The sequence below is a fragment of the Pleurodeles waltl genome, chromosome 1_2 (genome assembly GCF_031143425.1).
Source record: "Pleurodeles waltl isolate 20211129_DDA chromosome 1_2, aPleWal1.hap1.20221129, whole genome shotgun sequence".
In the NCBI taxonomy this organism is placed as follows: domain Eukaryota; kingdom Metazoa; phylum Chordata; class Amphibia; order Caudata; family Salamandridae; genus Pleurodeles; species Pleurodeles waltl.
This window is the reverse complement of record NC_090437.1, coordinates 50810228-50823021: the sequence shown is the minus strand read 5'-3', so window position 1 is coordinate 50823021 and position 12794 is coordinate 50810228. Positions and strand designations below refer to the sequence as shown.

Below are 12794 nucleotides of genomic sequence, written 5' to 3'. Positions count from 1 at the left end.
TCAAACAGATTCAGCAATGTAAATACACCCAGGTCAGTCAAAATCTGGTAATTTCATGAACATTTAACAAAATTACACATATGGGGAAAAAGTGGTTTTACATAACTTTTTTTTTTTAGATAAGAACATACCTTGCATAACAAGCCACACAATACATTGGTAGGAGACTGGTGCAGTTATAACATTTCTCAGATACATTTTCTGAAAATGCCAGTGTCTTTCTTACATGTGAAAAATACCTGAAATCACGTAATGCGAAATTTCAAGACATTTTCCTTAATGCAAATTTCAAACATAACTTGTGGAATTCCTACAGCCTCACACCCAGGACATATTGTTTGGGGTCAAGGACAAGAAGTTTTCATGTTTATTTTTTCCTTGTGACAAGTAGGCCCAACCCTGTGCAGCACAAACACTTTGCTGCCAGTTTACAGTAACCACATTATGGATCAAGGAAGGGAATTGTCGGCAGTTAAGGTAATATTTGTGCCCATACATTAATGCTGTTCGAACTTGTATTTATGGTTAATTAATGGAAAGTCTTTATTATTAGGGTGAACACACTAATAAAAAATGTTGTAAGCTTGGACTGCGCTACGAACAGTGGTTCCAGTAAAAAAAAATGTGTACAGACATTTGCAAGGTTTAGCAATATGAAGCTACATATAATGCTCCCACCATGCTCTCTGGTTACATGCAAATATTTGCAGAAGCTTGAAAGCAGGAATGGTGGTTCTTTGCTTTCAAAATAAAATATTCACAAAAAAATTCAACTACGAAAAAAAAGTTTTGCTAAACTACTGTGAAATTTAGGTACCATTTCTTTGAAGCATCATCCAGTAAAACGGGTGATGCAAGCCAGATTTCCCAAAAAATATTGATAATGGAAAAATCAGTGTAACCAATTCCAACAAAATTATGGGAAACATGAAAATAAACATGGACATAGACACTAATGGTCAGCCTTTTGTTTTTTGTCAATGCGTGTCTTGTTTTAACATGCTTTTTGTAGAGCTTTATTGTTATGGGAGTTGCTGGGCCCTCACCATCATAACAAACATTGGCAAAAAGCAAAAATATTTTTGGTCTTAAAAAGCACACCTTTCCTCTGTAGTTCAGGGCACTGGACAAATCTACTTTACATGCAGTATGCTCCTTGTAAAAGAGTAGAACGCTGTCAATCACAGTGAAGCCAGCTGATAAATGAGGAGAGAGAGAATTTTAAGGAAAATAAAAAGTTATGGATAATCGAATATGAGCCCAATTCTTTAAAGAAAATCACTAACGTGCACACACAGTATATGTCATTGCACTAGAGCAGATTTACAGCTTTCATGAATTCACAAGATTTTACAGACATAGGCCAGGAAATCGTACTCATAGAAAATATTTGTGCACTGCATTTGAACATTAGCAAATATGCATGTGTAGATTTGGTCATATGAAAATCTTTTGAGCGTTTACAAGTTCACTTTCCCTCCAACCACTTTTGCCCAACCCTGGAAGACGTTTTACTACTGCCCTTGTCAGGAGTAAATTTCCACCCTTTGTCTATATGGGAAAAGATTACAGAAGAGCTGGTACATGCAAATTAACAGGTTTTCACAGACTCAAAAGGGCATTCAAACCCTAGAATTATTGCTTACTCCCATCTCCAGCCTCACGATGTAGCTCTGCCAAAAGGTGCCAAAATAAGGGAATCGCTAGTATTCAAACCCGACAATAGTACAAGCCCTGGCACAGTCAAGAGGCTATTATCGCAGCTCTTATATAATGATTGCTGCCATAATTTGTCGCTGCACTACATGGCACCAAAAGGAGAAAAATGGAGTTTTTTTTTCTTACAGGTCAAGTAGATTTATGAAGCAACCTATCCCATGGACAAGTAGATTTTTTTTTAGACAATTCCACACCCCTGAGATAGCCAACAATAATATGTAAAGTCAATGGTGTAGTGTAACTCTCCATGATATGCCGAGACCCTGTATTGCTCTCGTTAGCACTTGGAACAGACAGCTAAATCTGTGAGTATTAAGGTGCGAAAAAGGCAATGATCTTTGAACAGAATACAGACAAGATGAACAAGACAACTGACAAAGAATGGTGGTACTGTTAAATGAAGTTTATCATATTTATTCATACTGGCCTTGAACAAAGGTTGGTGGCTATTCAGCAGCACAATAAGTTATAACTTAGAATAGTGTAATGAAGTTATCATTAAAAATGTTTTTGAGAAGCAGATATTGATCTGTTCCTACATCATAACAGTATTATGCATTTTCAGTTACATTAAAAAAATAGAGGGCCGTTCCTAATAGGTATACTTGGAAAAAGAAAGTTGTTTGTGACAGCTGATCAGATTCGTGGTGAAAATCTCATACACAGGTTCAAAACAGCACACACAAACAGAGAAAAGGTGACATTGAAAAAGAAAACAAAGACAAACGCAATTTGCGGAAGAGAAAAAGAAAGAGTACGAACAAGTAAGGTCTGTTAGACTGTCAGTACCTTTTCCTGGACAGAGCTGGTGTTCCCCAAGGGGAGGGGAGCGTTGTTTCATGCGTCAGGCATGGAGGGATCTGTTCTGCATGACTACAGACAAAACAGACACGAGGGGTATCAAGAGGTTAGAAAGAGAACAAGAAGCTAGAAGCTTGTTAGGTACAAAGAACATTTTCGGAACTAGCAAGAAGTACAGGAAACATTGCAAGGAGCATGCACCAACTACAACACAAAGACAAAGAGTTCAAATATGTAGCTGTAAGTAGCTCAAAGCATTTGGGTACTCAAATTCCCCCATACTGAAGAATAAACCAGGCCACAAACCAACTCAGCGGACACAAGAAAGATGTGTTTCATACAATCACCTCTGCCCAGGTCCTGAGAAGTTCAGAACATTCATTTACCAAGAGGTTGCTCCCATCAATGAAGAGTTTGTTAGTCATGCGCGCTACTGCTAAAACATTAAGAATTGCTACACAATGAAAATAGATGAGCAGCAACTGACTTCACACCAGAATTCAACTAACACAAACAAACAGCAATTTGTTTTCTAAACATGAAATGTTCTCTATCCGTTCTCAATGGTTGAGACTACATAGCAAGTTGTGATTAGAAGGATTGGCCTTGGTGTGATGACTACAATGGTCAAACATAAGGTCTTGGCTAAAAACTCTGCCTTCTATTGAATACAAGCACAGCAGGCCCCATGCATAGGTCATGTGGATTGCCAACCAAGCCACTGGGCACAGAGTAGCACACAGAGCTTCAAAAACAGTTTCTCTCTGACATCAACCACAGAAATGTTTTTATTTTCCTTGCTCTTCCTGCGGGCAGTGTAGGCGACCGTTGTCCTCACATTGCGCTCCTGTACGCCCCATCAGTCCTCTATGCTAAGATAAAGCTGTCAACTAGTGTGCAGGTAGAGAACTTTGTGATAGCAATTGCCTGGGAGAAACCTGAGGGAGCAGGAGTGAGCACTGGACTGTAGTTGAAAATGGAAAATGTCACTTACCCAGTGTACATCTGTTCGTGGCATGAGTCGCTGCAGATTCACATGCTGTGCACAGTCTGCCGTCTGGTGTTGGGCTCGGAGTGTTACAAGTTGTTTTTCTTCGAAGAAGTCTTTTCGAGTCACAAGACCGAGGGACTCCTCCCCTTTCGGTTCCATTGCGCATGGGCGTCGACTCCATGTTAGATTGTTTTCCCCGCAGAGGGTGAGGTAGGAGTTGTGTATGTTAGTCATAGTGCCCATGCAATGGAATGAATACGTATGTACATAATAAAGGTTAAAGTAATATATTTACAAATGTACAATTGTTTAAGATTTACTTCTAAACGGCTACAGGCTCCCGGGGAGGCGGGTGGGCGCATGTGAATCTGCAGCGACTCATGCCACGAACAGATGTACACTGGGTAAGTGACATTTTCCGTTCGATGGCATGTGTAGCTGCAGATACACATGCTGTGCATAGACTAGAAAGCAGTTATCTCCCCAAAAGCGGTGGTTCAGCCTGTAGGAGTTGAAGTAGTTTGAAATAATGTTCTTAGTACAGCCTGACCTACTGTGGCTTGTTGTGCAGTTAACACATCTACACAGTAGTGCTTGGTAAATGTATGAGGCGTAGACCATGTTGCTGCCTTACATATTTCGTTCATTGGAATATTTCCTAGAAAGGCCATGGTAGCCCCTTTCTTTCTGGTTGAGTGTGCCTTTGGTGTAATAGGCAGCTCTCTCTTTGCTTTAAGATAGCAGGCTTGAATACACTTAACTATCCACCTGGCAATGCCTTGTTTTGAAATTGGATTTCCTGTATGAGGTTTTTGAAAGGCAATAAATAGTTGTTTTGTCTTCCTAATTTGTTTTGTTCTGTCAATGTAGTACATTAGTGCTCTCTTGATGTCTAATGTATGTAGTGCTCTTTCAGCTACCGAATCTGGCTGTGGGAAGAACACTGGTAATTCTACTGTTTGATTTAAGTGGAACGGTGAGATAACCTTTGGTAAGAATTTTGGATTTGTTCTTAGAACTACCTTATTCATGTGTATTTGAATAAATGGTTCTTGTATGGTAAATGCCTGAATCTCACTCACTCTTCTTAGAGATGTGATGGCAATGAGAAATGCAACTTTCCACGTTAAGTATTGCATTTCACAAGAATGCATGGGTTCGAAAGGTGGACCCATGAGCCTTGTTAAGACAATGTTGAGGTTCCATGAAGGAACAGGTGGTGTCCTTGGTGGTATAATTCTCTTTAGGCCTTCCATAAACGCTTTAATGACAGGTATTCTAAATAGGGAAGTTGAATGAGTAATCTGCAGGTAAGCAGATATTGCGGTGAGATGTATCTTTATGGAAGAGAAAGCTAGATTTGATTTTTGCAAATGTAGTAAATATCCTACTACATCTTTTGGAGATGCGTGCAATGGTTGAATTTGATTATTATGGCAGTAACAAACAAATCTTTTCCATTTATTTGCATAGCAGTGTCTAGTGGAAGGTTTTCTAGCTTGTTTTATGACCTCCATACACTCTTGTGTGAGGTCTAAGTGTCCAAATTCTAGGATTTCAGGAGCCAAATTGCTAGATTCAGCGATGCTGGGTTTGGATGCCTGATCTGTTGTTTGTGTTGTGTTAACAGATCTGGTCTGTTGGGTAGCTTGACATGAGGTACTACTGACAGCTCTAGTAGTGTTGTATACCAAGGTTGTCTTGCCCATGTTGGTGCTATTAGTATGAGTTTGAGTTTGTTTTGACTCAATCTGTTTACTAGATATGGAAGGAGAGGGAGAGGGGGAAAAGCGTACGCAAATATCCCTGACCAATTCATCCATAGAGCATTGCCTTGGGATTGATGGTGTGGGAACCTGGATGCGAAGTTTTGGCATTTTGCGTTTTCTTTTGTTGCAAATAGATCTATTTGAGGTGTTCTCCAAATTTGAAAGTAAGTGTTCAGTATTTGGGGGTGAATTTCCCATTCGTGGACTTGTTGGTGATCCCGAGAGAGATTGTCTGCTAGCTGGTTCTGGATCCCTGGAATAAATTGTGCTATTAGGCGAATGTGGTTGTGAATTGCCCAATGCCATATTTTTTGTGTTAGGAGACACAACTGTGTCGAGTGTGTCCCCCCCTGTTTGTTTAAATAATACATTGTTGTCATGTTGTCTGTTTTGACAAGAATGTATTTGTGGGTTATCATGGGTTGAAATGCTTTCAACGCTAGAAATACTGCTAACAGTTCTAAGTGATTTATGTGAAACTTCCTTTGATGTATGTCCCATTGTCCTTGGATGCTGTGTTGATTGAGGTGTGCTCCCCACCCTGTCATGGAAGCATCCGTTGTTATGACGTATTGTGGCACTGGGTCTTGGAAAGGCCGCCCTTTGTTTAAATTTGTACTGTTCCACCATAGAAGCGAGATGTATGTTTGGCGGTCTATCAACACCAGATCTAGAAGTTGACCCTGTGCCTGTGACCATTGTGATGCTAGGCATTGTTGTAAGGGCCGCATGTGCAATCTTGCGTTTGGGACAATGGCTATGCATGAAGACATCATGCCTAGGAGTTTTAATACCATTTTTGCTTGTATCTTTTCTGTTGGATACATGGCCTGTATCACCTTGTGAAATGTTTGAACCCTTTGTGGACTTGGAGTGGCTATCCCTTCTGTTGTGTTGATTGTCGCTCCTAAGTATTGCTGTGTTTGACACGGCAAAAGGTGTGACTTTGCATAGTTGATGGAGAAACCCAGCTTGTGAAGGGTCTGTATGACATACTTTGACTGACGTGAACACCTTGTTAACGTGTTGGTCTTGATTAACCAGTCGTCTAAGTAAGGGAACACGTGTATCTGCTGCCTTCTGATATGTGCAGCTACTACTGCCAGGCATTTTGTAAAGACTCTTGGCGCAGTTGTTATTCCGAATGGCAACACTTTGAATTGGTAATGTGTTCCTTTGAATACGAACCTTAGGTATTTCCTGTGGGAAGGATGTATCGGTATGTGGAAATACGCATCCTTTAGGTCTAATGTTGTCATGTAGTCTTGCTGTTTGAGCAGTGGGATTACGTCTTGTAATGTGACCATGTGAAAGTGGTCTGATTTGATGTAGGTATTTAGTGTTCTGAGATCTAGTATTGGTCTCAGAGTTTTGTCCTTCTTTGGTATTAGAAAATACAGTGAGTAAACTGTGTTTTTCTGTAGGCTTGGTACTAATTCTATTGCGTCCTTTTGTAGTAATGCTTGAACTTCTAGTCCTAGAAGATCTATATGCTGTTTTGACATATTGTGTGTTTTCGGTGGGACGTTTGGAGGGAATTTGTGAAATTCTATGCAATAGCCATGTTGGATAATTGCTAAGACCCAAGTGTCTGTTGTTATTTCTTCCCAAGATTCGTAGAATTGGCTTAGTCTTCCCCCCACTGGTGTTGTGTGATGGGGTTGTGTGACTTGTGAGTCACTGTTTATTTTGAGGGGTTTTGGGACCTTGAAATTTTCCCCGGCTTCTTGGGAATTGGTCTCCTTTATATTGTCCCCGAAAACCTCCCCTTTGATATTGACCCTGGTAGGTAGGTGGTCTTGTCTGTGAAGTGTTGGTTTCTGTGGGTTGACCCCGAAACCCTCCCCTAAAAGGTGTCTTCCGAAATGTGCCTCTGCTCTGCGGGGAGTAGAGTGCGCCCATGGCTTTGGCTGTATTAGTGTCCTTTTTTAGTTTTTCAATGGCAGTGTCTACCTCCGGCCCAAACAATTGCTGTTCATTAAACGGCATATTGAGCACAGCCTGTTGGATTTCGGGTTTGAACCCAGAAGTGCGCAGCCAAGCATGCCTCCGTATTGTGACTGCAGTGTTTATTGTCCTTGCAGCTGTATCGGCTGCATCCATGGAAGACCGTATCTGATTGTTCGAGATACTTTGTCCATCTTCCACCACTTGTTGCGCTCTTGTTTGGAACTCCTCGGGAAGGTGTTCGATGAGATGTTGCATTTCATCCCAATGAGCCCTGTCGTATCTTGCCAAGAGTGCTTGCGAGTTGGCGATACGCCACTGATTTGCTGCTTGTGCTGCAACTCTTTTTCCCGCTGCATCAAATTTGCGGCTCTCCTTGTCTGGAGGTGGTGCGTCGCCTGATGTATGAGAGTTGGCTCTTTTACGAGCTGCCCCCACAACTACTGAGTCCGGTGTTAGTTGTGTTGTAATAAATATTGGGTCTGTGGGAGGTGCCTTATATTTTTTCTCCACCCTTGGAGTTATGGCTCTGCCTTTAACTGGCTCCTGAAATATTTGTTTTGAGTGCCTTAGCATTCCTGGGAGCATGGGAAGGCTTTGATACTGGCTATGGGTGGAGGACAGGGTGTTAAAGAGAAAGTCATCCTCAATAGGTTCCGAATGTAGTGAGACATTGTGGAATTCGGCTGCCCTTGCGACCACCTGTGCATATGATGTACTGTCCTCAGGTGGTGACGGTTTAGTTGGATATGAGTCTGGACTATTGTCAGACACTGGGGCGTCGTAGAGGTCCCATGCATCGGGATCATCCTGGCTCATTGTGGTATGAGCTGGTGAATGCGTTAGTGATGGAGTTTGCGCCGGTGATGCATGTGTTGATTGTGGTGGAGAAGGTGGTGGTATTACTTTCTTTACCACCTTTGCTTGTGGTTGCTTGTCCCCTTGTTGGAAAACAAGTTTCCTTTTCATCTTGATTGGGGGAAGAGTGGTTATCTTCCCTGTGTCTTCCTGGATGTGAAGCCTCCTTTGAGTGTAGTCAGTTTCTACAGTTTGAAGCTTTTCACCAAATCTATGCAATTGGGTGTTTAGTCCTTGTTCCTCTGTATAGGAACTAATTTTCGTTTCCGAGGCTTTTTTCGGTACCTAAACCGTTTCGGTAGGCTTTTTAGGCTCCAAAGAAGATTTCTTTGATTTCGGCGTGGTATCTCGGTGCCGAACATCTTCGGTGCGGCTGTCTCTGCGCCGAATTGTCTCGGAGCCGGTGTCTCGGCTCCGAGGTTGCTGTGTGGCGGTATCACGACCGGAGTCGGATGACTTCGACACCAGCATGCCCTTTTTCGGTGCCTTGGCTCGGTCACCTAGTTTTTGGGTTAAGCCATGGCCTATTGGCAGTGGCGTCCCCTGGGCTTTTGTGGACTTTTCGTGAGTCCTAATTTTCGACGTCTTACTCACGGTTGTTATGTCTTCGGCGTCGGATTCCCCCGAATCCGACTCGGGGATGGAGAACGCTTCCTCTTCGTCCTCGAACCGATGTTGTCCTGTCGGCGTGGACGCCATTTGCAATCTTCTGGCTCTTCGGTCTCTGAGCGTCTTCCTCGACCGAAACACTCGACAGGCTTCACACGTATCCTCCTTGTGCTACGGGGACAGGCACAAGTTACAGACCAGATGCTGATCCGTATACGGATATTTGCTATGGCATTTAGGACAGAAGCGGAACGGGGTTCGGTCCATCAGTCTTGAAGTCGCACGCGGTCGGGCCGACCAGGCCCCGACGGGGGATCGAAATTACCCCGAAGGGCCACCGGAGCTCTTCAAGATTCGGTGTCGATTTGTGCTAACTAACCCGATACCGAACGAAACAATACCGATGATTTTTTCCGAGATTCTAACTAACTTTCCGACCCGAAACACGGAGCGAAAAGGAACACGTCCGAACCCGATGGCGGAAAAAAAAAAATCTAACATGGAGTCGACGCCCATGCGCAATGGAACCGAAAGGGGAGGAGTCCCTCGGTCTTGTGACTCGAAAAGACTTCTTCGAAGAAAAACAACTTATAACACTCCGAGTCCAACACCAGACGGCGGACTGTGCACAGCATGTGTATCTGCACCTACACATGCCATCGAACACACTAATTTGCTCTGCAATGAAATGTGCAAATTGAAATATTTGGTAATAGAGGGCTGATCAGAAAGCTGCACATTTCACAGCTGGTCGGTGAATAGCTGTCTGAACACAAAGAAATAACTAGCGTTGGCAAAGCCAATAGGTCTTGCCTATGCAAGGGCTATTGGCTTTGTCAAAGTGTTTTTTAGCCATGCTGTACACCAGCGTGGCTGCTGTTCAGCATGGCTAAAAGTTAGTGGAGTAGAGGAGAGTGGTGCGGAGTGTCGCAGAGTTGAGTGGTATAGAGTGTTGTGTATTGGAGGGGCATATAGTGGAGTCATGTGGAGTGGCGTACAGTGGACTTGTGTGGAATGCATTTACGTAGAATGTTGCACAGTATAGTGGTATAGAGTGCACCAGCATAGAATTCAGCAGCGTACAAAGCAACATCATACATGGAACAACAAAGATTAAAGTGTTGCATAGTAGAGTACAGTGGTGTAGAGTGCAGTGGTACAGAGTGGCTCCAAGTGCAGTGGTGTAGAGGCATAGAGTGCAGAGGCATACAGTGGTGTAGCGTGGAGTAAAGTTGCATAGAGTGCACTGGCATAGAGAGTAGAAATGCAGAGTACAGTGGTGCAGAGTTCAGTGGCGTAGAGTGCAGTTTTGCAGAGTGGAATGTCAGAGTGAGTGCAATGGTGCAGAGTGGTGTACAGTGCACTGGAACAGAGTAGTGTGGCGCTGACTACAGTGGTGCAGAACAGAGTGCAGTGGCATAGAGAAGAGTGCTGTAAAGTAGAGTTCAGTGGCACACAGTGGACTGGCGTAGAGTGTTGCAGAGAATAGTGGCATACAGTATAGTGGTGTAGAGTGCAGCGGCATAGAATTCAGCGGTGTACAATGCAGTGTTGTAGAATGCAACGGTGTAGATTAGAGTGGTGCATAGTAGAGTGCAGTGGTGTGGAGTAGAGTGGCATAGAGAAGAGTGGCATAGAGAAGAGTGGCAAAGATTTCAGTGGCATAGACTGGTGCAGAGTATAGTGTTGTAAAGTGGACTGGAGTAGAATGCAGTATCGTAGAATGTAGTGGTGTAGAGTGGCGTAGAGAGCAGTAGAGTTGACTACAGAGGTGCAGTGGCAGAGTAGACTGTATCACAGTAGAGTGAAGTGGCATAGAGTACTGTAGGGTAGAGTGAAGTGCTGTGATGTCTAGTAGGCTTCGACCTAAGAACTAAACTTAAACACTAAGGGGTGCTGTTTTTTAAAGTTTATAAAGCTTTAAAAAATCTACAGTACCAACTAAAAAATGCTGTTTCTTCTCGTTAATAGGTATAAAGCGAGTTAGACATCTAAGATACACATAAGTGAAACAATACTTTATGTAACCAGGATATGGCTATAGCAGTAAATTCCATCATAGAGAGCTAAGATTATGTTACACGCTACGTCTCGATGGAGTAATTCAGCTATCTGTACTGTACCCGCTGTGTGCGGAAGTACTTGAGTGTGTGTAAAAAGTTTGCACTGTGTTGCACCTGTTCTGTGTGAAAAGGGGTTTTCCCTTATTAAATATTTTGAATTTTATCAACATTAACAGGTAAACAACCACATGCTGTTATCTGTATATTTTTCACATTTAGATTGACCATAGATAACACAGGCCTTTCCTTAAAATGGCTATATAGGTGCCATCTTGTATTTTGATACGTGCATGTTTATTTCTAGGAGCAGCTGAAGTCTCAATGAACAACCACAATGTGTTTTTGCATTCTTTCCCATGTGCAATGTTCTCTTTTACGTGATGACTGCCATACTGATAACAACAGTACATAGAGTACAAGCAATACTGCAGAGTACAGGCTGGTCCAATGTATCCTGTTTTGTTGCAGACAATTATACATTTGAGGAATGCTTTGAGAAACTGAATTATGGAGAATCCTGAGGAACTAATGAGCTTGAGATTGTATATCTATACTTTAACCTGATTAGTGTGTTTCATGTGAACTATGTGTAGGTGTAGAATATGTTAGAATTGTGTAATTTAAGCTAGTGCAGACCAGGTTATAGTTCAGGAATGCTTTGTCCACTTTCGAGACCGCCAAGAGCAGAGTAGGGTACTCTCTTTATGGGAGAATTGATTTTACTTAGCTTTCCTTGGGAGGCGACTCTATAATCATACGCTGTCTTACTTAATGACTTTGATTGACTTGAACTTCATATTGACAAAAGCATTCAGATACTAATTACTGATTGGCACTAATGTGGTTATTTTGCCTGCTGTAAACATTTAACCTTCAATAAACCTTTATGGTTTGAAACATAACCATTCTGTGACTTCTTTGTGAAAGCTAATGTGTGTCATCTTATTTAAATATACTGAGTTGGTTACTAGCCTCAGTTGTAAATTTCAATTAATCAGATAGCGTTTTATGGGTTGCAAATTTGCACAAAGCAAAGTGTTAACATGTTTGTGTGAGAAGCATGCATTGCAGCTATTATGTGTATGAGAAGCTTGCCCTGAGCTACCTTGTGTACACCATGCTATTATCTATGTGCAAGAAGTCCACCTGCCATACCCATATCAATAGGAGTCTCTGAGACTAGAAATAGCATTATTAAAAGTGGAGTAAAGAAGCTGGTACAGTACTCCCTCGCAGTTCATGACCTGCGTACCTTTGGTGACCTCTCTGCAAATGGCACAGTGATCGCCCGCTCCTCCTTGAACTCCCCTCCAAGCCAACTCGACAACAATGGATGCCTTTATCTTCCACCGATTGCATAGTACCCTGCGTGACACACTTCCCACATACCCTGTGGAACCTGTTGATTTTCCCCACTCTGACTTTAGTGATATCCACCCTCCTGAAAGTAGCAGATTCGTATCCTGACTTTACCACACCTAAATATCCCTGTGAGCAACAGGCACAGAACAATCCAGGATCGCCTTGGAACATGACCTGGGTCATTCTATTCCAGGCAACACCTGGTGCTACTGCTGCATGCAGAACAAATTAGTCTCTAACAATCATAAGTATTAATTGCTTCATTACAAATATTTAAACCGTGCCTACACGACGCCAAGGCGCTAGCCTGGCTGGATCCCACAAGGTCTCATCAATTTAACCAAATGGGCGGCAGATCATATTGATTTTTAACACTTGGCCTGTAATTGCAACGTTATTAATACATTCTTGGGGGCAATCTTTGCTTTGATCTCCACTATTATAGGCCACATAGTTGTCCCTGACCAGCTGATGGCATTACTTGGATATGTTAAACCCATAAGTCCGGGTCTACAACGCTTAACAGCCATGGCGCTGCTGGCCAACGTTGAATACCAGCATACCTTATGCCTCCTTGCAGCCACTAACTTCCAGGCCTAAGGACATTTGGCTGACCCTTTGAGACTACCTATTACCAATGGACCTAAGAAGTCGGCAGTGACACCAAGAAGTGAA

At 42.6% G+C, this 12794-nt stretch overlaps 1 protein-coding gene across 3 annotated transcripts in view; it reads right to left on the bottom strand.

Moving 5' to 3' along the window:
- WDFY3 (WD repeat and FYVE domain containing 3) overlaps positions 1-12794 on the bottom strand; it is a 1200521-nt gene that overhangs the window by 722531 nt on the left and 465196 nt on the right. For 2 of the 3 annotated variants that reach the window (XM_069236246.1, XM_069236255.1), the window contains exon 15: positions 2509-2592. The exons of the other annotated variant lie outside the window; for it this stretch is intronic. In XM_069236246.1, coding sequence (XP_069092347.1) covers positions 2509-2592 — 84 coding nt within the window. The remainder of the gene's footprint in view (positions 1-2508; positions 2593-12794) is intronic. 3 annotated transcript variants of the gene reach the window in all.